This window comes from Caloenas nicobarica, chromosome 21 (assembly GCF_036013445.1).
Source record: "Caloenas nicobarica isolate bCalNic1 chromosome 21, bCalNic1.hap1, whole genome shotgun sequence".
Lineage (NCBI taxonomy): Eukaryota > Metazoa > Chordata > Aves > Columbiformes > Columbidae > Caloenas > Caloenas nicobarica.
Window position 1 is genome coordinate 848,170 of NC_088265.1, and position 22,430 is coordinate 870,599.

A 22,430-nucleotide genomic window follows, 5' to 3' on the forward strand; every position below is an offset into this window, starting at 1 on the left:
CTGGACTATTAGAAAAGTGCAGTTATTTTTTCTGGGGCAGTTTGTGCATCCATGTGCCTCATCCTTTGAGTTACTTTCTGCCTCACGCCCCACATGTATCCAGCTTCAGTAACTGGTTAAAATGGGTTGTTTCTAAGTGCAGTTCAGCAAAATTCTGCAAATAAGCGAAGGCTTTGTGCTGCTTTGTTTAGGTGGACCCGTTTTTCTCTTTTCAGTTCCAGAATGTGGAGCTGCGGCTCTGAAGGTAACAGCACGTTGCACAGACCTGAGGAAACTGAACTGCCTGGGGGTTCCTGAGCATGGAAGAAAACTCCTGGTGAAGGCAGCTGTTGATGTGTGCCACATCATCAGGCTTTGTCTGAGGTTGGTGCCTTATGGCAGAATATATTGTATCATCATTCAGTTCCCCATCTGGCATCCTATTGCTTGGTTTCTTCGTCCTTCTGAGAAACCAGGAGGAATGAGAAGTTAAAAAGAAGTTCAGCAATTTTTGCTTCTGAATATGTCTAAGTTCATCTATAACCACAAATATTTTCCACTCGTTTCATGAAACTGGGGATGAGGGGAGGGGATGCATGGGAAAAGGGAATGTGTGCTCAGAGGAGATTGAAAAATGACCGGGAATTACAGGTCTCTGGATCTGCCCGCGGTGCCAGGGAAGGTCACATAACAGATCTCCCAAGTGCAATCATGCGGCACATACAGGACAACCAGGCGATCAGGCCCGGTCAGCGTGGGTTTATGGAAGGCAGGTTGATGACAATACCTGATCCATGACGTGTCAGGAGAGAGCAAGAAATGCAGATTTTCCTTCCTGTATGCTGGGTGATCTCAGACTGAGAACTTCGCTATAGTGGGAGAGAAGGGTCCCAGACGGGCAGTGATTGCCAGATGTCCCACCATGAAGTTCAGTTTCTGGACAAAATACAGAACTACTGTAAACAGAAATGAGAACCCAAAAGCTTGTATAATTAAAATGAGCAAATGTATCCCAGAGCTTCTTTATCACTGAGAAATTCTCTGTGGAGAATAAGAGCGAACTTGCTCTGTCACTTGCGGCCATCTGCTGCCTATACAGTGATGATGCCAGTTTGGGATTGCTGAGAAAATCTTTTAACCACAATCTTAATAGTCCTTCCTGGGTGGGAAGGCTGCAAAATGTTTACTGGCAGCTTTTTCACTTCAACTGTATTGTTGTCTAGCTGGCCATATTTAGCGACCAGGCTGGAAAAGAAATGCGTGGTTTTGGTCTCTAGGACTGCAGCTTTTTATCATGAATCCACACTGAGTCAGATAATCAGTTTGATTTTATTTAGCTTTGCAGGCTGTGCAGGGAAAAGAAGCGTGACTGCCCTGGGGGTTGGGGTGTAAACGCAGCTTCGCTTTGGGGAGTGGTGAACAATGATCACGTGTTGGTGACATCCCCTTGAGAGGGCAGAAGAAATGCAGGGAGAAATACAGAGAAACAGTTGGTTCTTTGTTCCAAACTCATTTGAGGAATGGGGAAGCAGGCTCAGAGCTGCAGGTGGCCTGCACATCCCTTCTGTCACGGTCTGCAGCTCCTTACACCTCTCACCAAGGATCCACGCTCTCCATGGCAGTTCTGGCAGCTGGCCCTCACCACCCTGGGAAAGCAGAACCTCTCGGCTGGCTCTGCTCTGAGATGCCACGAGGTTGCTGGGTCCCAGTTCAGGCCCTGGTGCAGTGGCACTGGGGCTGAGGATCCGAATCGCTCTCCCTGCTGGTGCGGGCGGCCGCTGGAAGCGACTGAGCTGACAGCAAAGCGCCGCATTGCTGGAAGTGTGCCGAAAGCTTCAGGCTTTAGAGAGTGGAATCTCAGTTAAAAAGGTGACTTATAGACAAATAACATTAGTTTTCAATATAAACCATCTAGTTCTGGTTATATTTCATGCTTTTGGGGGAAGCATGAAGCGTTGGGAGAAGATATAGGACACCCTGAAAAAAATATTAGTTCTTTAACACTGACCTTCAATGAATCAGGAGAAGTTTCTTGGAGATTTGAGACAGAACCTTGTCTTTCCATTTTTACATTATGTGGATGTGTTTGTGAGTTGCTCAACACATGGTCGTTGAGGTGTGTTACTTGAACTGCTATTTATGCGAATGGCTGTATTCGTAGTTTTATTTATGACAAAGCATTTGTCAGTAGCTGTATAGAGCAGCAAAGTTTTTTCTGGCCGAGCAATGAGCTAGGGGAAAACCAAGCAGAGCTCTCTCACCTTTTCCATGCCTGGGAAGCATCTCGGCACATAGATAAATCTGTGCTGGATCTCTTGACAGGAAGACCTTGTATTCCTCCTTTCCCCTGGCCCTCAATCCCATCATCTTCCATTAGGTTCTAGCATTACTGACAGCATCTTTTCAGTTCACTTGTGTTAGGAAAAGTTGGTCAGCATCAATGAGAAGAGGGAGTAGATGGTGACATTCCCTCTCTCGAGTGATAGGGTCATCGATACCTGTTTAGTAGGTGATATTTTCTTACGGCAGGTGGCAAAGCTTTGCCTAGAAATGCTTGGTGTTCCGTTGGCTGTGGGTTCCCGTTGGTTTAGCTCTAGGCAGTGCTCTCCCAGGAGGGGCCGATTCCATCCCGTGCAAGGTCACCAGCCAAAGGGAGGACCTGCTGCTCATTCGAGTTTGGGTTCTTCTGCCCTGTTTCTCTGTTCCTCCTGCTGTTGCCAATGATAAAGATCAGCACAGCCACCATGAACTTCATAACCAGGAACCCAGCAATGATGTAGAAGATGGTGAAATCAGCTTCAGGAGGGATGCTATGGAGAATCACAAATACAACAGTAAAGCTGAGCTGTCAAGAGGATGGTTCAACCTTTAAAGAAGCTCATGTAGTATACAGTGTGAAGATGGGAACATCTCCTGCAACAGGCAGTTCTTGCGTGTGCACAACAGAGCCTGGGAGGTTAGAACAACTAGAACAGGTTTAACTACAAGATCTCACATACGGATTAAGTATGATCTGCAGGAGTTGTTTTGCTTGGCACTAACTAAAGCACTGCATTTCCTGGATTAGGATAAAGCTGCTGGTTAGAAACCACGCAGCAGCTCTGAGAATTGTCGTGGATTAGGAGGAGGTAGAGAATATGCCTGGTTTCAAATGGGTTGCTGATGCTCATCTGTTTAGTCCTGGGAAGGCCAGAGGTCCCAGCAGGAGTTGAATGGCTTACCTGGAGATGCTCTGCACAGCGCTGGGCTCCTCTGGCAGCTGGGTCTCCAGGGCAGCTGCTGACAGAAACAGCACAGTTTAGTCTGCAGATGTTTCTGGGTGATATTCATTGGTGTCACCAGCACCAGTGTAGATAACCGGGGTGAGACTGGGCAGCAGGCTGTGTACTAGGACATTAATCTGGGTAGCAATAAGGGGATGACATGTGTTAGATGTCCTGTAACAGTGAGGTCATGTTGCTGTAAATTGGGAACTAAAAGGAGATGATGCAACACAGTCCCTCCTTACAGCACGACAAAAGTAGATGTTTACTAAAGTGAGGCCTTGGCATCTGCAGACACACGTGAAATTTAAGCAGGAACTCATAAAACTCAGAGCCCCAGGACGTACCTGTCAGCACCTCCACCTGCACGTTCCCTAAGCTGCTTGTCTCCCCCAGGTAGTCACTTCTGCACTGGTACATCCCAGCATCCTGCTTCTTGAGTCGCTTCATGGTCACTGTCAGGACACCGTCACGGACGTTGTCTCTGATGGAGGTGGTGCCGTTCCTGTTCTTCAGGAACGGCAGCCAGAAGCGCCGGGCGCTCACCACGCGTTGGCACTTGGTGTCGTCGACCTGCTTGCACCAGCTCTTTTCTCTCCAGCGCTGCTGCCAGGGGTCATAGGTGCAGTTGACAGAAATGGTGCCCCCCTCCATTCCGTACACCACAGTGACATTCTCTGCAGTGCAGGACGCTAGGAGAAGGAGGAGGTGGTGAGCTGGTTCTCTCATATCCATCCCCTACCACTGTGTTTATGCCAAACGTCATCTTCCTCTTCTAGAACTCTAGTGGTGGCTACTGTCACCTGCCTGCCTCCCCGTGAAAGACAGAGGGTGCTCAGCCCCAGAGCCTTGGTTCAGTGACCCCTCTGACCCGTGTGTTCTTTGGCTCTTGCCAGACAGCTGTTCTGTTCTTGAGGGGACGGAGGGAAGGAGGAGGTATCAATGTCGTTAATAGCTGCAGATCTTCGGAAGCTCAGGAAGTGCTGGTCCTTCCCTTGTGGTGCTGTGGTGACTGCTCTGGATTGCAGTCTAGAGCTCAACCACATCACACTGCCTGTAATCGCTGGGCTCCTGCCCGCTGAGGGGAAGCAGTTTGTCAGCGTGATTAGGCATTAAATATAAATTTGCACTTTCCTCTGGTCCTGAGGAGTGTTGAAGCTGGGCACTTGGGTATATTGAGTTGGCATCAGGCAAGTTTTCTTGATTTTTAAAAGCTCTTTTTACAAGGCAGCTCATAAAAGCAGAGCTTGACCCAGTGAGGGAAATGGTTTCTGTGTAACCCTCATTAGGCCAGCCTTGCTATAAGCCTGGCTTTGCAGCCGCAGCCTGCACACACAGCTGCAGCAGGGCATGCGCCGCAGGTTTTGCCTTGAGCCCGGCCCTTCCCTCTTTGTTCATAGATGCAGATCTGGCTCTGGAGTAGCCTCTGCTGCAGAAAAGGCCATTTGCAGTAAGTGCCCATGAAGTTTATTCTTATTTTAAGGCTCTTTATACAGTGAGACAGAATCAATGCAGGAAGCTGTTAGAATCAAAGTCACACCTACAAACCGGTGTCCAGCTAGTTGTTTAGGAGGCAACTTCTTAATTCCACTCTTAATTTCTAAATCCAGGGGTTTAGCAATTTTTTTTCACCCTATCTTTTAATATCCTGCTAATTTTAATCATGTTATCAATTGGTCTTTGGTTGCTTGGCTTTTTTTTTTCCCCTTCTTCCTTAGTTCCTTATTTCTAATTTCTATTCCTCTTTGTTGTAGGCAAAGGCAGAAGGGACAGTCTGAACTATTAATACTTCCAGAGAGAAATGCAGTGTGGTATTTGTGGAAATCTCTGTATTTCTAGTGAAAAAAATTCAGAGGCTATTGCCTTCTGTGAAAGCATAAGGAATGATAAAACAGAAGTAAATTAAAAAATAGTCTCTTGTCAGGACTTGTGCTAGCTGAGCCTTTTGATAACACTTTGTAAAATAATTTCAACTATTCTAAGCTAGTTGTAAACTAAAAAATCTGAAGGTCTTTCAGGCTTGACTACAGAAAGGCATTAAAATGGGTCTGTGCTCTCCAAGTATCCAACACCTACAAGTCTACAAGTCTTTATCCTCAGCTGTTGCTCCACCCTGTTGTTCCTGTCAAGGTTTATCTCCCGGCATGTCCAGTCCCATCCTGTGCAATCCCTCTGAACATTGTGGAGCCCTCCTCGCCCCCAGTTCTGCCCCTTCAGTTCCTGGAAAGGCCCCAGCGGTTTGGTTTTTGCTTTTGTTTCAAACAGAAACAGCGTTGCAAAAACCTCTTGATCAGAATCATGGCATTTAAAGATTCGCTGATGCCCCTGTGGAAAGCTTTTGCCTCACTATCTTTACAACCAGTTCTGCTGACAGATCGTTTACTGTTTGTGTTCCTCTTCCCTTGTTTTGTGCTACTGTAAAAAAGTATAGTCAAGTGCCCAAGATTTCAGGATGTCCCCTTCCCTGAGGTGTGTTTTCCTCCTCTTGAACCCTAGATGCAGCAATTTACACTCAGAGCCCTACAGATGCAAACAAACAGGATTTTGCAGTTTCACAGTTCATTCTGAGAAGGCACACAAGGCTTCTGCCAACAGCGTTCCTTGTGCCAACTCCAGAGGATCCCTGTGAGAAAAGCTGAGCGCTCGGATCACTGCTGGCCCTTTGTTAAATGAAGGGAAAAGAGCAAACTCGGGGAAGGAGTCTTGACATCCCTGCAACGTACCTGGAGAGGAAGAGCAGAGGGCAGAACGCACCGCAGTGCTCCAGGTTCCCTCTGCTTGCATTGCCCTGGACCTTGCAGCGTACACACAGGCAGTGAGACTCTTGATAACTATATTGGTCTTCCAAAGAGCAGCATGCTGCAACAAAAGCACTTGAGCATCTGGAAGAAGCTACTGTGTTTGAAGACCTGCACTGTCTTTTCCCATAGCATTATCAGTAATCTTGTATGAAGTGCAAGTAGACACTGAGTTTAGTACTAATTCGTTACCCTGTTAACTGAAACAAAGGTCGTGTATGCTTTCTTACCTGACAAGAAGACCAGGAAGATGAAGTCCATGAGCTTCTCCATGTCAGTTGAGCAGAGGAGGGACAAGAGAGAAGGCTGGAGAAACGTGAAAAGGGCTCTTGCCAAAGAGTAGCTGTTTTTCCCCCCTCCTTCCTCTGCCGGAAGGAATGAGCACAGGAACTTGGCATCTTTTTTGTCCTGCATATTGAGCAATTCATCAGGGATGGGCATTGCTGAAAATTCAGACATCAACATTGCCCACGCACAGCCACAGCTCAGTCCAGTCCGCCTGAAGGAGCATCATGTGATGGCCTGAAACAGTGGCAGCAGACGGCCCCCGAGCCCCGCGGGGCTGCTGGTCCGCCGGAGCGGGCTCTGCGTGCAGGCTTCACGGGGGGAATTTCTGGAAAGCCATAAAGGAAAGGGTGATTCTCATCAAGACCCTGCAGGTAGCTCGGTCAGCATCCCGAGGGTGAAGGGAGGGCAGGGACATAACATTGGTGTTTATTTTCAGGGGAAGGAAGTTTAGAAAAGCCTGTGCATGAAGTGCCAGGGTTTCTGGTCTTTTGGAGAAACTGAGCTGAGCCCCAGCGACCTCATTTCATATTGCTCACCACATGACTGCACATAAAGGCAGCAAATGTGTCATTTGGAGTATTTCCAGCAGAGAGGGAAGTAACGGTATCACTTCCCACAGCCCTGGTGAGTTCCCCTGTGAAACTGCATGTGCATTTCTGGTCTCCTGGGATTTTAGAAGCAGCCACAAGAACTTGCTTTCTATGATGGAGCCAAAAAACTAAAAAGTGCTGGAAGTAGGCATGTGGGTACAGCACAGCACTGCAAAAGACCAGAGCTACATCTGAGGTGGGCTGGATAGTGATTCCTGAAGAGATGCAAAGATGCCTCACAACAATGCAGGTGAGGGACCAAGTGCATTGGAAAAACGTTTGATAGTTTATGCAGTGATTGTTCAGGACAGCGGGGTTTGATGCGGTCCCAGCCAGTCTAGTGGTCCTGTGGAAATTGCCAACCTGCATCAGAGCTGCACTGGAAATCTAGAAATATATTGTGTGTCTGACTTACTTGGACATTTACATCTGTAAATAATCTGCTCTTAATTACCATCATGTCCCTTCTGTTCTATCATCTGATGTTGGGACCAGCCCTCTTATGGTCATACTTCTTCCTTTGTGTCACACTGCCTGCAACTTCTTCACACATCCTCCCAGTTTCTTGCTCTGTGCTGCTGTCTGTACAGACTCCTCATGTCTGCTCAGGACTCGTTCTTGCAGTTAGCACAGCAAGGGAAATTCTGTTCCAAACTGTCCCAGTGCCCTGTCCACTCCTCTAGTGCAATACTGCATGTTGTTTCCTTTCCTCCTTTCTCCAGAAATACTCATTTGCATTAAGGCTCAAAAAGTCTGTGTATTACTTCAGTGCATTGTTGTTGTTTTGTAGCTACAAGACCTTCTGGTACTCAGCACAATCCTCAGCTTGCGAAGTTTGCAATGCAGCATATCATCATGTTGCAATGCACCCTCAAGCCGTTTGCCTTCAGGCAGGTGCTGCTTATTCCTCTAATCCAGCACTCGTGTCCCCCCCCATTTACACGGCAAATGAACCCGGTCACAGCACAGTTAGAGTTTTGTTTGCTTGGCTGCGGTAGCCCTTAGGAGTGGGATAGTTTCTCCCAGTGAACACCGTTGAAATACCAAACCCATCCATGTCCAGACAAATATTTCTCTTTTTCAAAAGTTTACTCCTCCACACCTGCCTCACAAAAGAGTCTGCATTTTAATGGGATTGAAGGAAGCAGATGTACAAGGGATCCTGAGAATTACCCAGCACCTCTGCCTGACCCCAGAGAATCTGCACACTGGTGGCAAAATTCTCTACTGGTCTCTATTAGGATGGAGGTCTCAAAATGCATAGGCAACATACACATGGCAGCAAAAACTTAGATTTTTCCCATGTCAGCCACACACCTTCTACTCCACATTCACACTTCGTATTCCAGTTCTGTTCTCTCATTTCTGGATTGTTTTGGGATTCTGTGCTTCATCCTTTGTCATTCATTGGTAACTCCTTGAGTGCAATGGTAGCGTATTCCACATGTTCATCTTCGGGTTTCCTGTGAGCCTGTCTTGGTTCAACATTGCAGTAGAGAGGATCCTCAGGGCTGAGTCGGGATTTAAAGTTCAGGGTAACGTATTTTAGGTCTTTGCTGTCATCCTGAGGACTTTCCATTCTGTCCGTGCTGTCAAGCTGCGGAAAGAAAGGGAAGACACTTGGCAGCATGTTTCAGTGCCAGGCCACTGCTGTTGTCAAAAGAACAAGCATTTCCCAGGAGGAAAGGAAAAGCCATGTGAAAACTACCTTCAGTCATGACAGAGGTGGAAGAACAGAAAACTCTCTCCTTCCTCACCTCTCCTTGATGCAGGTTACAACCTCATCATCTAACCTTGGATTCTAGTTTTTGAGTAATTTCTGAGATTACCAGAATATGCTCCACTGTGCTTTTTTCCTACTGGAGTTTCCTAACATTAATCACGCACACCCCTCCACCCAGGACCATTCCTCTCACCAGTGACGTTAAAACCACGTCCCCTCCTGCTCACAACCAAAAGTGAGCAGCAAGGCCCTGATCCCATGGGGCAGCCAGCTCCTCACAGACTATTGCTGAGGATTCAGGTACTGTATGGGAAATCTGTCATTTTCCTTACCTGTACTATGTCCTCTGGCTTGTCATAGATGTCCTCTGGCTTGTCATAGATGTCCTCGGCTTGTCTGGTACCTTTGGAATGAGCCAAAACCAGAGGTGTTGGAAGTACAGAAGTCCATGAAATGCCTGGACATTGCGTGTGCTTCGGGAATTTTGGAGAAGGCTGTGGGATTGCCCAGTGATAGAAGTGACGGGTGTGCCAGTGGGACCCATCTACCCTCCATCAGGTGAGCACGTTGCTTTTACTGTATTTCTGCTCTAACATGTTAGGAGGTGTCCTGTGCAGAGTCTGGGAGAACGTGGGTTTGACTCATTGTGAGAGGAGACCCCAGCGAGAAGCCTGCGTGAGGCTTCCCACCCTGAGCTGGGAATAAGCTCTCCTGGAGTGGAGAGGTGATGGCCAGAGAAGGCCCCTCCAGCACAGACCAGAACACGAGGCGTCACCAGCCTCCACATACCTCTTCTCTTCAGCTGCTTGCACCGCCTGACCCACAGTGTTATCGAGCCAATGAGCGCCAGGAGGAACAGGATGCTCAGGACACCAGCGAGCAGGACGAAGGTGTTTGCACTGGAGCTGCAGCCCGGAGAGTACAGGAGATACCAGCGTTAGATGGTAGCACAGCTTGGTGCTGGCACAGCCCCTTACCAAACAGTGACCCAAAAAAGGGACAGGGAATAGCTTTTATGCACTTGGAAGGAGGCTCTGGTGCTCCTGCAGCTGTGCTATCTTGATTTTTCTACCTGGCTGTACCTTCTCAGCTTTTCCTGAACTACTCTTCAGGCTTTTAAAACAAGCTGGTGTTCAAAGCTCAGAGCACAATTCTCTGGAGTAGGTAGTGCCTTTTCCTCCTATGTTTCGCTGTACCTGGTACACTGGGAGCTGATGTGTGGTTGTACTCTTAGTTGCTGCTGTAGTGTTCATGACAGCAGATGTTCAAAGGGGAAGAAAATCCTGTAGGTTTTACAGTTTGAGCAGAAGCTGGAAGGGGAGAAGCCACCTTTGTAAGGACCTGTCCGATCTCGTTCCTCTGTAAGCAGGGATTAGATCTGAATGCCCAGGCACTGCCTACCCCAGGAGGACAGGCGAACTGTGGACAAACCGTTCATAGTTCGTCTGTGCTCAAGCTCAGGGATTTTCTCTAGGCCTTACCTTAGTTCTGAGGTGTTGCCAGCAGGGGTAGTTTGAGTGGTGCCTGCAGAGCCAGACAAGGTTGTTTCAACCGATACTGCAATCACAAGCATGATGAGAAGAATAATCATTACTGGGTGTTTTGCATTTGCCAGCTAAACTTCCCTGCCATTGCTGCACGGATGTAAATGCAGTCCTGCCGTGACGCCCGGCACAGACAAGCTGCCCAGGCTGTACCCTGTGTCATCGAGACTTGCTGGAACTGCGAGGAGCTCAGCAGGAGCCCAGCTCTGTGTGTGCCCCCGTGCGTGGCAGCAGGAAGGGCTGGAAGCAAAGGCTGGTGTGCGCAATGGCAAAGATCTTCAAGTAGCAACAAAGTATTTACCAGCCCTGTGCCTAAGCAGGCAGAGGCTTGTGAAAATAAAGCGACGAGCCTTGTCTGTGAAGAACTGGGCTGAAAGAATTGCTTCCAAGCCCGTGTGTGTGCGGGAGGCTGCTCGCTCAGAGGCTGCATTCAGTCCTGCGTTAGGATTGTCACCTAGAGAATGATGCTGTCCCCTCTAGGTGTCTGGAACGCCATACCCCTTCAGCGCTGCCCTGCCGCACTGCAGACAGACAGGCTGCAGTGTGGAGCTGGTCTGCCACATTAGGTGCTTAAGTGTTGGCACATGTTGTTAAACACAGCACTGAAAGACAGCCTAGAAGTCACACATCTGTAAAATACAGGTCTAAAGGTTGTCCCCTTGGCAAGCAAATGGGAAGGTCTTAAGTCTTTGAAGGCAAAGGGATGAGTTGCTATAAAGGGACGGAACTGGTATCATGAGAATGAGTGATGGAAAGACCTCTGTGAAGACGACTGAAGCTGCTCTCAGGTAAAAGAGAAGGAACACAGCAGATGTGTGTGGTTCAGTTCTGATCCCCACTGCTGTTCCATAGTGTGGTTGGTATGAGGGGGTACAGTGATGTAGGGCTTGGGCAGGGAACAGCATCCAGATGTAATGTGGGAGGTGGGGTGAGCCGGGCAGTGCAGAGACTAGAGGGAGAGAGTAGGAAAGCGAGTCTGGCATCTACAACCAACCACATTTCCCTACAGGTCAGTACGCACCCTCAGAAATACTGAGTGTAACCTCCACCATTCGGGAAAGACCAAGGTATTCATAAAGCGCACACCAGTACACGCCAGAGTCCTGTACGTGCAGCTCCTCCATGGTGATGGTGACAACCCCCAAGCCGGTATCATCCTGGATGGTGACTCTGCCTTGCTGAGGTGGCCTGAGGTACCCTGAGGGCCACCAGTCTGTGTTGACGAGTACATTACAGCCGTTTCCAGCGCTCTCTTTGCACCAAGCTTTGGTCACAGCCCCGTAGTCTGTGGCGCTGTACGTACACTGGACAGAGACATTGCCCGACTCCTTGGCTGTGTATCGTTGCATCTCTGGAAAACACGGGCATGTGTGGTGAGGTCCCAAAGCCGGCCCAGTGGCAGCCCCTCCCCATGGCTGGAATGCACGCTGTGGGCTGAATGCTGCCTGGATGGCCTTCTGCCTCCCAACATGAGGAGCAGAAGGGGACAGACAGAGGGACAGGGCTGTCAGCTGTGCGGTGGCAGCACTGGGCTCCCCACTGAGTGCTCCTGTGCCCACAGGACAGGAGGGAGAACAAGCAGGGGAGGTGGGGCGGAAATCCACCAACATCCGCACTTGGCTACCAGTAGATACTCACGCTTGGACACAGAGAGCTTGACCTCCATTATTGGGATGAGATGAGTGTGACTGTAGAGCACACACTGGTACACACCAGTGTCCCGGGTCTGCAGTTTCTGCATGGTGATGGTGACAGTCCTTTTCTTGGTGTCATCCTGGATCAAGACTCTGCCTTGCTGGGCTTTCCTGTGATTCTGTGTTGAAGGACCATCTGTCCACCCCAAGATGTTACACCAAGTCTGATCTAGCAGACACCAGGCTTTTACATCCGTGCTGTACACCAGAGTGCCGTCCACCGCGGTGCTGTATGGGCACTGTACAGAGACACTGTCCAATTCTGACTTGTATAGCTCTGCAAAACAGCAAACGTGTCCCTGAGCTGTGAGCGGTGGCCTGAGCCAAACTCTGCCCTGGGCATCTCGCTCATGGCCGGTGCGTCAGTCAGGGCAGGAGCAGAGGGAGCCGGGAGCACCAGCCGGGTCCGTGGGGCTCCCTCACCCCGTGCTGTGTGTGTGGGGCAGGTGGTGAGCGAGGCTGGGGAGGGGACTGGGGGGCCGGGGGAGCTGCTCAGCAGTGGGGGGGATGGAGCAGGGCCAGGAATGATGTTGCTTTGTGACGAGACCTGCATTTGAGTGGGGAAAAAGGTACTCACCCTTGAAAACAGTCAGCGAGATTGTCTTTAGTAGGATATATCTATAACCGGAGTAGTAAGCACAGCTGTATGTGCCCGAGTCCTCTACCTGGAGGTTGGTTATGGTGATATTCACGATCCTTTTTGTGCGGTTGTCCTCTATCACAACTTTCCCGTTTGTGGCCCTCTTTGCGTTTGCGTATTGTGTTGAGTAGGTCGTGTCTACTAAGGGCTTGCATTGCCTATCTCTCCAGCGGCACCAGGCTTTCTTCTGCTGGTACTTCACCTGTTCTGTGTAAGGACACTGGACATACAGAGCACTTTGTTCTATTTTTTTCTCCTCTAAAACAGGTGTTTGGGCTTGGAGACCTGTAAATATCAGATGTGGTGAGGGAGAGGGGAGTTGATGCAGGGCTGCCCACAGCCTCCCGACGGACACGGGCAAACTCTGCGTCCAGTCTTCCTCCACGGGCGCTTGTGGCTGGAGGAACTCTGAAAACCGAGATCCATTTCTGCTGCTAAATTCACCTGCTTGGAAATGGGAAGGTTGATTTCTGGTGGGCAGTGTAGAGATTTGCGCTGGGACCACAATTGTGATTTAAAACCCACTATCTTTGTTTTAAAACCCATGGACACGCGTGTCCTTGAGGTGTTGGACCTTCAAGTCTAAACGGACCCACGGTGGGAACCAGGGCTGCCCCTTCCCTCCCCATGGCAGCCGCCAGCTGGCCAGCTGGGAGTGCAGCCGGTACAGATCCCGGCTGCGGACCTCCACGGCAGCGGGGAAGGTTTTCCCCTGGGTGCCCAGCCCTTCTCTTACCTGGGAAGCAGAGCGGCAGCAGGAGGAGCGCTCGCAGCTCCATGGCCGTCCTCAGGCCCAGGGAAGGGGCATTGCCGGGGGCTGCCCAACGTGCGCTGTTCAAGGGTGAGCCCTCCCGCATCGCAGTGACGCCGCTGGAGGAAGTGGCCGAGCTCTTGCCGTCCCACGGAAATCCTTCACCATGTTTTGCAACAAAACTGATGTTGAGATAACATGAGGGTGCATTTGGGGAAGTGGCTGAGAGCAGAGCTCGGCTTGTCCTGATGGCAAAGGCCCTTTGCTGCTCTCGCCTGGCTGTTGGCTGCTCCGCCCTCTGTTACCACCATCGCAGAAGAGCTGTGAGAATCTCATCAGTGTTCACAGCTGGGCAGCCTCAGCCCATTATCAAACGAGTTAGGATAAAACCTTTGGTAGGGAGAAGTCATTCCCCTTTTTCAGATTTGTGGAAGAATCTAGCAAGTTGGGACTTGCTGAGTGAGTTCTTGGTATGCTCTATCTCAGGTCATGGTTTTGGGGATGAAAAAAAGAAGGCCTCTTGCATAAATATTTGAAAGAACATAAAGTTGAGGTAAGACTTAAAACAATTTATCATTTTTTTCCCCAGGAATAGAGAAAAAAGAGGCTAATGTAACACTTTTTAATAGCATCTTGTTTGAATTCTTGGTTTGAGGAGGGTGTGATCCAGTAATAAGGTAACAAAAGGTACAGGGGGAGTCTGGGGAATGTATCTACCTGCCTCGCTCCACCAGAGCAGTGCAGGGACACTGTACTGACACCCTGGCTGCAAATAATTTCCAATTATATGACTAAGCAGCTTATTAACAATACATTTTAGCTAATCATTTTGTGCTAGATATCTTTGCATTGTCTTGTCCCCAAATCCCTCTCTCATCAGGCACTTGATGCTCGGTAACAAGAATGGGGAATGCACTCATTCTCTTATGAGCAAATCCCGAGAGTCTGCAATTAGTTTAGTTTCTGCAACTGGTTGCCTACAAGCTGAGCCAAGGTCCGTGCTGCCTCACAACGCCTCATCCTTTCCCGTAGCAGCTGTGTTTGCCGTGTCCATTAGAGGCCCCATCTTTGAGCAGGGAAGCTCTTTGGGCAGGACAGGTCATGAAGCGATGTCTGTCCAGGACCCAGCCTGTTGGTCACTAAGGAGCATCTCTGACAGAGGATCAATATGGTTTTTGATTGTAGTATCACAGAAAATAAGAGGAATGTTATCTCAGGAGGTCACTTAATCTAACCTGGTGACACACAGTAGGATCAGCTCTTTTGATGTAATTTCTAAGATCTCTGTTTAACTAATTTAGGTTGCATCATTCTCGTGGTGACCTGTTCCGGTGCTGCACCATCCTTGCTCGGAAGCTTCTCCTAACGTCTGTCTCTCCGTGTGATTTAAGTGCCTTGCTCCCTTTTATATCCACTGCGAACTCGGAGAACAGATTACTCCCTTTCTCTTGCTTTGTGTGCAGTGACGCCTGCTGCCCTCCTCCTCAGTCCCTCCACTCCAGACTAACCATCCCCAAGAAGTTTCTTCTTGAGCTTTTCATCCAATCAAGGATGAAACCACATGCTTCTCTGTTGCCTTCCGTAGAAATTCTTGCTTCCCATTGATTTACTCTGATTGCCATGAAACCCACAGAAACCTGTTTGGATTAGACACTTCTTAAAACATCAGTGGCCTTGGCTTTAGGTTTACCTGCCCCCTACATTGGCCCTTGCTCTAGGAAGGCCTGGCAGAGGGGTCGGTGTTGCAGCAGCGCTGGGGCTACTCCGTGCGGTTGCAAAGCCAGGGGAGCTGGGTGCCAAGGGCAGGGCTGGTTTGGGGGTGCGAGGCCACTAGAGGGCAGAGGAAGATCAGAAATGGGGTTCTGGGCAAGGAGACAGGGTCTCAGCAGGGGAGTTTGCAGGTGGGGGGGTCTTCGGCCAGCATTTCACCTTGGTGCGGTGCTGCGGGCAGCTGGACGCTGTACACTCTGTGCATAGATGAGCTGGAAGCTGCCTGGAGCTCGGCACCAAGGTGAGGTGCTGCAGCTGAATACCTGCCTGGAGCTCGGCGCGGATGGAAATGTCGTTCTCCACTCAGCGAGCGGACGCTGCGGTGACCGAAGCCCGGGATGTCACACTGCAGACAGGTGGCCAGGCATGGCAGTTTGTCTGTCACTGCTCTCTTTCCCCTGGTTCCCGTGCCCGTGTGAACCTGTCTTGTGTGTGCTGCAAAGTTATTAGAGAAGCTGTATATCATTGTCTCACCCTGCAGTGTGCTTTAAAAGAGATATTGCATAGACAATAAAGACCCTTCTTCCCAAAATTTTAAGTAGGTTGCAGCATTAAGACCTTCTCTGCCAGACAATGGAGCCTTCCAGGCCCTTCCTGGGGACATCGCCACCAGTTGCTTCTTCAGCAGAGAAACACAAACAAGCCCCTTACCCTCAGCCAAGCCTGATGCTCTGTAGGAATGTGAGTCAATGGGGAACTGATGCTAAATAATCCTCAGGAGGGGGATGCTGGGATAAGGGAGAAGGTGGGGGCTTGTCTCCCAACAAGGTGGTAGAAGGTGGCTCAGGGAAATGGTAGCTTCGGAGAAAGCAGCAGCGAGGCTGGGGGAGGCAGAGCTGGAGGCGTTGGCCATGTCCGCGCGTGGGCTGCTGGGCACATGGGACAGACACTCTGAGCAGGACACGGGCCACGGGCTCAGCTCTAAAGGAGAAGAGGCCCCACAGCAGCAGCTTAGCGAGAGGCCTGGTGTTTGGTCTGTTCCACATCAATGGGGCATCCAGCTGTGGCTGAGGATGAAAGCCAGTGAGAGAGAGGATTAAAGGCTCCCAGGGTCTCCTCTAACCCGCCTAAGACTCGCCGAGAGGGCAGTGTGGGGCTTCAGGAAGGCTTCTTCATATGGAAAATATTATGTGAGGGAGAGAAAGAGAAGGGGGAAGGGAAGAGGGAGAGAGGGAGACTTCTGTCCAGAGAGTGCTGGGGGAAGATTGGTGGCAAAGAGCATTTGGGAGGCTCAGGCCAAGCTGAAGGAGAAAGTGCTGAGCTCTGCCGTACCTGGGAGTGTGGAAGGGCACAGGTGTGATGAGTTTGGGAGGAGAGAGCGTGAGGTCCAAATGTGCCACGAGCACGCAGAAGCAGAAAAATAAAGGGATGAAAGAAGAGGAGAAGTAGAGAAGGGGAAGGAGGAGGCTGGCAGAAGGGAGGAGAAAGGAGAGAAATGGTGGGGGGAGGTGGTGAAAGGCGGAATGAGGGACACAGAGGAGAGCGGGAGGTGGTGAAAGGCCAGCTGTCCGCTCTGCTGTGCTGGTAACCGCGTCGCCAGGTGGAAGCGCCCGCACGCAGCCCCCCTGGGCTCCTACCCCCGCCAGGCTTCTCCCAGGAATGCTTGTGATGGGGAACAAATTGCTAACAGAAGTGAGACATTTTGCACTGAATGCGAGCAAGTTTCCAGTGAAAGGTTTCCTGTCAGCGAGTCGGGACGGGAGGGTGTGGAGCCTTTCTGCCTGCTCTGGCAGAGTAATCCGGGGAGTTAACACGAAGCGTTGGTTATAGCACAGGATAAAGGACCTCAGGCTGGGCTTTCCTGCCTTCTGTTTTGGCTGCCACCGTTTGGCACCTTCCATTCGCCCATGTTTTCTGCTTCACCCGCGTGCGGCATTCTGTGTGTCATTAGCCCTTCCTCCGTTCCCCGGCCACCCCGCACCGGTGAGATCTCCTGAGGATTCACAGGCTTCCACTCCGCTTTCCTCCTTGATTTATCTGTTGAACTGAATGACCTTCCTTGACCCCATTTTCATGACAGTGTGAGCACAAACATCAGCACTCAGCAAATGGCAAAGATAGGCCCTCCCTTGCAGTCCTGCTCTCTGAGCTGCAAGGACACTAAACCTCCTGTTTGCACGTTGGGTGGGTTTCGTGTGGGCCCCATTGCCTGGATCTGCAGTACACCCTTGCTCACTAGAGTCCAGAAACATGGAACGTTCTGGTTGAAAAATGCTGTTCTGTGTATCTTTGCACATATGGACAGTGTTTAGCTGAGCTGGCGTGCGTGCACGAGCAGTATGCAGGAAAATACTTCTGTGTTTTCCACTCTGTGTATAGACGTGCAGAACTTTGCCCTTTTCCACCACCTATGCTTCAAGGGAGCCCACAGGTATATCTGGTCTGTCCCTGTGAGAAATGCACACCAATGCTGTCTCTCCTTTCTTTTTAGGTTGCTGTGTTTGTGGTCATCGCTGCAGTAGCTGAAAACTTGCTAGATGGGCCAGACAAGCCAAAATCCAGAGCTGGGAGATGTGCGCTGACTCCCTGGTATGGACACACTTGTGAGGTGAGGGAATTTCTGCTGCCACAAATATCCTGGTGTCCTGTGACTCCTGATGGAATAAATGGATTTTAAGGGGAGAGAGATCACTTCTCCCTCCTCCCTAGAAAACACATAGCCAAGTCTCTGCTCCTGGTTCTGAGGAATTTCAGACAAAAGTCTGAAGTTCTTAAGTGTGAGAGGAGCTGCCAACCCGCTGGGTGCCGCTGGGTTTTGGAACAGCAGGTGGGCTGTGATCCTGTTTGCCATACTGCAGCTGCACTCACCCTGGCTCCACACCAGCATCCCAAAGCTGAGTATCTTCCACCTTCTTTCTAAATAATTGGCAAACCTGCTTTGCCCCCTTCGCTAGCCCAACGGTACATAAATCCCTTTGTGCCCTGGTCTGGAAATCTGCCTTCCTGTCCCTCCCTTCCCTGCCTTCCTGGGAAATCAGGGTGGATATGGTGCTGCCGGCTTGCCTGTCTGAGCTGCTTAGTTAAAAATAATAAACAAACTCCTAAATGGAAGGATATTCTTTAAACCTGCCTAGTGCTGCCTGCCTGGGAATGCAGGCAGCAAAGCCCACCTCCTGTCCCCTGCAGCCCCAGCTCCGTGCTCTCCTGAAACCTGATCTCCTTTGCTGTAGAGCTGCACCATGGCCTCTGCGTGCACCTTCCCCCCTGACCCTGTCTGGATTCCCCTCTCCTTTTCCTGACACGCACCCAACAAGCTCACGCTCCCGAGACACACACATCCCGCGGAGGGGCACAGGGTGACACTGCCACATCTCCGCTCACGGGAGCAGAGGTGCGCTGTGCCCACTGCACACATGGGCACGTACCCGATTTGCACACGTGTCCGTGACCAGCCCTTCACACAGGTGGACACAAACACACTGTGAAAAGTGATGCAAACCCCCGCTATACCAACAATTAGAGGCTGCTCGCCATTTTGGGAAACCCACCCAGGCAGCTGCATGCAGATCAGAGGCAGAGACACTCCAAAAAATGCCCAGACACATGAAAGCGGTGCCCACACGGCCCCAGATAAGAACAGCAGTGTGGCACCAGGTCTGCGAAGATGTGACAACCCCTGTCACAGCGTGACAGCAGAGCGCGCCCAACACCTCCCTGATACACCAGCCAGCACGAACCCTGATTGTGCAGAGGTGACCGGCCATCTCTTTCACTGCTTTGCTCGGTTTCCTTTCGTATCTGTGCTCCCTCCCTTTGCTGTCACACATCCCAGCCTTCCTGTGCGTTCCTGGAGGTTTACCTCTCACACAGGGGTACACTATGCACCCCTCACCCGTTGTGTGTTTGTGATGAGACTTTCCTGCACACGTCTGGTTTGCTTCCACATGCTCCCTGTTTGCAGCATCTCTGACACAGGTATCTCTTTCCCTGTTTCTCCATGTTGCTCGTGCACCTTTTATTTAGGCACACAGGCCTCTCCTCCCACCTTCTCCTGCCTGTTCTCCCCTCACAGCTCTCTCAGCCCCCCAGCTCTCTGTCTCCGTGGCCCGTTTTCCTCATGCCAGCGTTGGCAGCCAGCAGGAAGAGGATGTCAGTTAGAGGCTAAGCAGTCCCCGGGACCCTCTGGCCCTGCCACACTTTTCAACCCACTTCTCATTTTTCTTCTCTTTTTGTAATTTATTGTTTTCGGCTCTCCTCCTCCTCAGTGCCTGCTAAAGGGAACTCAGCTCCTTGCCTCTCTTTCTCTGTGTTTTCATCTTAAGAGAAAGGGAAAAACCCATTTTGCTCTTTCCCCTGCTCCAATTCCCCTTCCACCCCCCTTCCCAGCCCTGAAACCTTTTCCTGATAGTGTTGCTGTAACTGTTCAATTAAACGAGCAATTACAAAATCAATCAAACCGAAACGTGTGCTAGGCACTGAGGGGGGACTGACTGCAGAGTGGGGACATTGCCTGAGCCTGTCCCAGCCTGAAGGCAGCTCAGTTCACGGCTCAGCTGAAATTGTCTGGTTTGATGCTCTGAGGACAGGTACTCTGCTTCGGCAGGGTTGCACACCAGCATCTCCAGCTTCACCCCAACCGCAGATTTCCCCTGTCTGAGAAGATCCTGGCAAAGCTGTTGGTATTAACCGTGGCCTTTGGTTTGAATTGGCCAGGAAGAGGCTGCCAGCTGGAACAGGTCACTGGGGGTGTTTGGGTGAGGGTGGTTTCTGCAGCAGTAGGAAGGAAGGAAAGTGATGAGGTGCAGATGGTAAACCCAAGCATGGGTCTTGTGTGATTTTGTGGGGTTACACCTTCTGACTTCCTCCGTCCTTTTGTGTGTATGCGTCTGCTCCGCGCTCAACACAGGCTGAATCAGTGTGTGCCATGGGTCTTTGCCACTCTCGACTGTTTCCTCACCAGGTGACACTCACACTGTCTCACTCTCCACTGTCTGTGTCTCCTCAGAACTAGGTCCATGATTTTCACTGCAGGAATTCCCTTTGACCTGCAGCCCTCTTGGGGCTGTCATAAGCAAGCAGCAAGACCATCCTTGACTTGAAGGCACAAATCCTTCCAAACTGATCACAAACAAGAAAAGATGAGCTGGAGAACAGGTTGGACTAGGGAGGAAGCGTGGAAAGCAGATGAGTTTGTGTTCGTACGTGGGCAGAATGATGGCAGCTCTCCAGTGGCACGAGGAAGCCAGCTTTAGTGTGTGCTATTTTCCAAGGACACCAAGGTCCTGCTCTTGGTTGCACAAGGGAAACCCCATCACCATCTCATCCTTTGAAAAGCTGAGGCAAACTGACCAGAGATCTTAATGGAAAGATTGGAGAAGGCTTTATTGTCTCCCTATGAGCAACAGACATAAGAGGAACACCTTCTAAAAAGCCTTTGGCCTCAGTGTAATCCATGCGGGCTGTCAGGAGCACACCTTCATCTCGGTGGTGGGTTCTGGTCCTGCCTCAGAGGAAACCTGCCCTCCAGATTTAAGGAAAGCAGGATTTGAGCCATTTAATGAGGAGCTCTTATCCCAGACTTGACCCTGATTTTGCACAGTCAGAAGAGAAGCATCCCGAAGGCTTATCATTCCTTTAAGAGCAGAAATCTGGCGAGTTTCCTAGGGCAGGAGGCCAGCTTGGCTTTGATTTTGAGTGAGTAATACTTAAAGCCTGGTCACCCCGCAGGTCCTATGGAAATACAGGGCTGTGCCGACACACTTCCTAATGCAGAGGGGGGACACAAATCAGGTTGCAAGGATGCTTTAATGAGGTTCCCCATCCCCATGTTTTTTACTTTGGTCACATTCATGCAAACACGTGCGGAGCTGCTTGGCCTGTGCCCCCCCAGACACGCAGCAGGACCGTTCCTTGGGCCGCACGTGGGAGGGAGCAGGTTACGATTTGCTGATTGGGAGGGAGGAAAGCCCAGCTGGACAAGTCTCTGCTGGGTCCTGGTGCTGTGGGTAGCACAGCGGGGACCTGCTGTGGGGCTGCGTGTGGGACAGCAGGGACCTGCTGTGGGGCCGCATGTGGGACAATGTGGACCTGCTGTGGGGCTGCGTGTGGGACAGTGTGGACCTGCTGTGGGGCTGCGTGTGGGACAGCAGGGACCTGCTGTGGGGCCGCGTGTGGGACAGTGTGGACCTGCTGTGGGGCTGCGTGTGGGACAGTGTTGACCTGCTGTGGGGCCGCGTGTGGGACAGTGTGGACCTGCTGTGGGGCTGCGTGTGGGACAGTGTGGACCTGCTGTGGGGCCGCGTGTGGGACAGTGTGGACCTGCTGTGGGGCCGCGTGTGGGACAGTGTGGACCTGCTGTGGGGCCGCGTGTGGGACAGTGTGGACCTGCTGTGGGGCCGTGTGTGGGACAGTGTGGACCTGCTGTGGGGCTGTGTGTGGGACAGTGTGGACCTGCTGTGGGGCTGTGTGTGGGACAGCAGGGACCTGCTGTGGGGCCGCGTGTGGGACAGTGTGGACCTGCTGTGGGGCCGCGTGTGGGACAGTGTGGACCTGCTGTGGGGCAGCGTGTGGGACAGTGTGGACCTGCTGTGGGGCCGCGTGTGGGACAGTGTGGACCTGCTGTGGGCCCTTGTGCTCGCAGTGCTGACCGTGCCAGGCGGGTGGCACCGGGTAGAAGGCTCTGGTCACTTCCAGCTGTCTATTTGCCATCTATATTTGGTAAAAAAATGATTTGGAATTGTTTGTTTGTGGCTCCTTGGAAACCCCCCTGAAGAAATGGCTCCTTTTGTTTGCTTACTTGGGAAAAATATTTTCCCCTCCTTCTTTCACTATTTTGAAACATTAAAAAAAGCAAAGCTTTAAAGAACCCAGTAACATCCCGGACCAACTGTCACCAGCAGGCTCTGGATCCTTCCTCGCGGCTGCTCATCTCCAGACACTCTGCTCCACCTTCGTGTAAATTCTGACAATGAAAACACTATTGAAATGTACTCGAAGTTTCTCTTTCCATTGAAAAAGGGGATTTATTCTCTTTTTTTATTTAATCAGAATTAATGTGATTCTAATGAGTTCCTTTTGATCTTCAGGGGATTTTTTACACTGATGATCCCTAATTTTGAAATGATTTTTTTTTTGTTTTAATTGTTTTAAAAAGCCTTAGTGAAGGAGGAAAAAAAAATCCATCCTACTTCTTTGGCACATCTTTAACCTTTAAGTACCTCCGGAAAAAAAAAATATTTAAAATATATAATACATTTTTAAACAGGGTGCTTTTGACAGGTCAGTTTCAAACCTCTCTCTCTTTTCTTGCGCTGTGTTGGAATAAGACAATTCTGCAGCTTGGATTTTTCTGACAGTTAAATTGCAATGTAGGCAGAGGGTGGAATAGGGATCCTGTCTCTTTAACTCTCTAACTAGACAAAGACTTTTCCCCTCTGAGAGCTGAGCCCGG

At 50.5% G+C, this 22,430-nt stretch overlaps 2 protein-coding genes across 4 annotated transcripts; both read right to left on the reverse strand.

The window, feature by feature from the left end:
* Positions 1-1,328: 1,328 nt before the first annotated feature.
* On the reverse strand, positions 1,329-6,454 carry LOC135997152 (triggering receptor expressed on myeloid cells 2-like). 3 transcript variants are annotated; one of them, XR_010607368.1, is made up of 5 exons: positions 6,271-6,454; positions 3,590-3,934; positions 3,201-3,258; positions 2,241-2,789; positions 1,329-1,819 (listed from the first exon to the last, which is right to left on the reverse strand). XR_010607368.1 is itself a non-coding variant. In XM_065649626.1 (4 exons), exons 1-4 carry the CDS (start codon positions 6,452-6,454, stop codon positions 2,573-2,575), a joined length of 804 nt encoding a protein of 267 aa, XP_065505698.1. In that variant the 3' UTR covers positions 1,329-2,572. The 3 variants fall into 3 exon arrangements, 2 of the variants coding, with proteins under 2 accessions (XP_065505698.1, XP_065505699.1); XM_065649626.1 differs by having other exon boundaries at positions 1,329-2,789; XM_065649627.1 differs by having other exon boundaries at positions 1,329-2,789; positions 3,201-3,255; positions 6,271-6,325.
* A 1,682-nt stretch (positions 6,455-8,136) lies between these two features.
* On the reverse strand, positions 8,137-13,318 carry LOC135997150 (polymeric immunoglobulin receptor-like). The gene is made up of 8 exons (XM_065649623.1): positions 13,256-13,318; positions 12,457-12,804; positions 11,824-12,156; positions 11,207-11,536; positions 10,123-10,198; positions 9,431-9,546; positions 8,974-9,044; positions 8,137-8,515 (listed from the first exon to the last, which is right to left on the reverse strand). The coding sequence occupies exons 1-8, from the start codon at positions 13,296-13,298 to the stop codon at positions 8,309-8,311; spliced, it is 1,524 nt and encodes a 507-aa protein (XP_065505695.1). The 5' UTR covers positions 13,299-13,318; the 3' UTR covers positions 8,137-8,308.
* Between the last annotated feature and the right edge of the window lie 9,112 nt (positions 13,319-22,430).

Bases quoted from the DNA above. Each gene is read 5' to 3' on its own strand.
- LOC135997152 (XM_065649626.1), bottom strand. From the start codon at position 6,454: ATGCAGGACAAAAAAGATGCCAAGTTCCTGTGCTCATTCCTTCCGGCA. The intron at 3,259-3,589 runs GTACGTCCTGGG...TGTTTCTGTCAG, and splicing joins GCAGGTGGAGGTGCTGACAG to CAGCTGCCCTGGAGACCCAG. The intron at 2,790-3,200 runs GTAAGCCATTCA...GATTCTCCATAG, and splicing joins GCTGTGCAGAGCATCTCCAG to CATCCCTCCTGAAGCTGATT.
- LOC135997150 (XM_065649623.1), bottom strand. From the start codon at position 13,298: ATGGAGCTGCGAGCGCTCCTCCTGCTGCCGCTCTGCTTCCCAG. The intron at 12,805-13,255 runs GTAAGAGAAGGG...TGATATTTACAG, and splicing joins GCTGCCGCTCTGCTTCCCAG to GTCTCCAAGCCCAAACACCT. The intron at 9,045-9,430 runs GTATGTGGAGGC...CTCATTCCAAAG, and splicing joins CAAGCAGCTGAAGAGAAGAG to GTACCAGACAAGCCGAGGAC.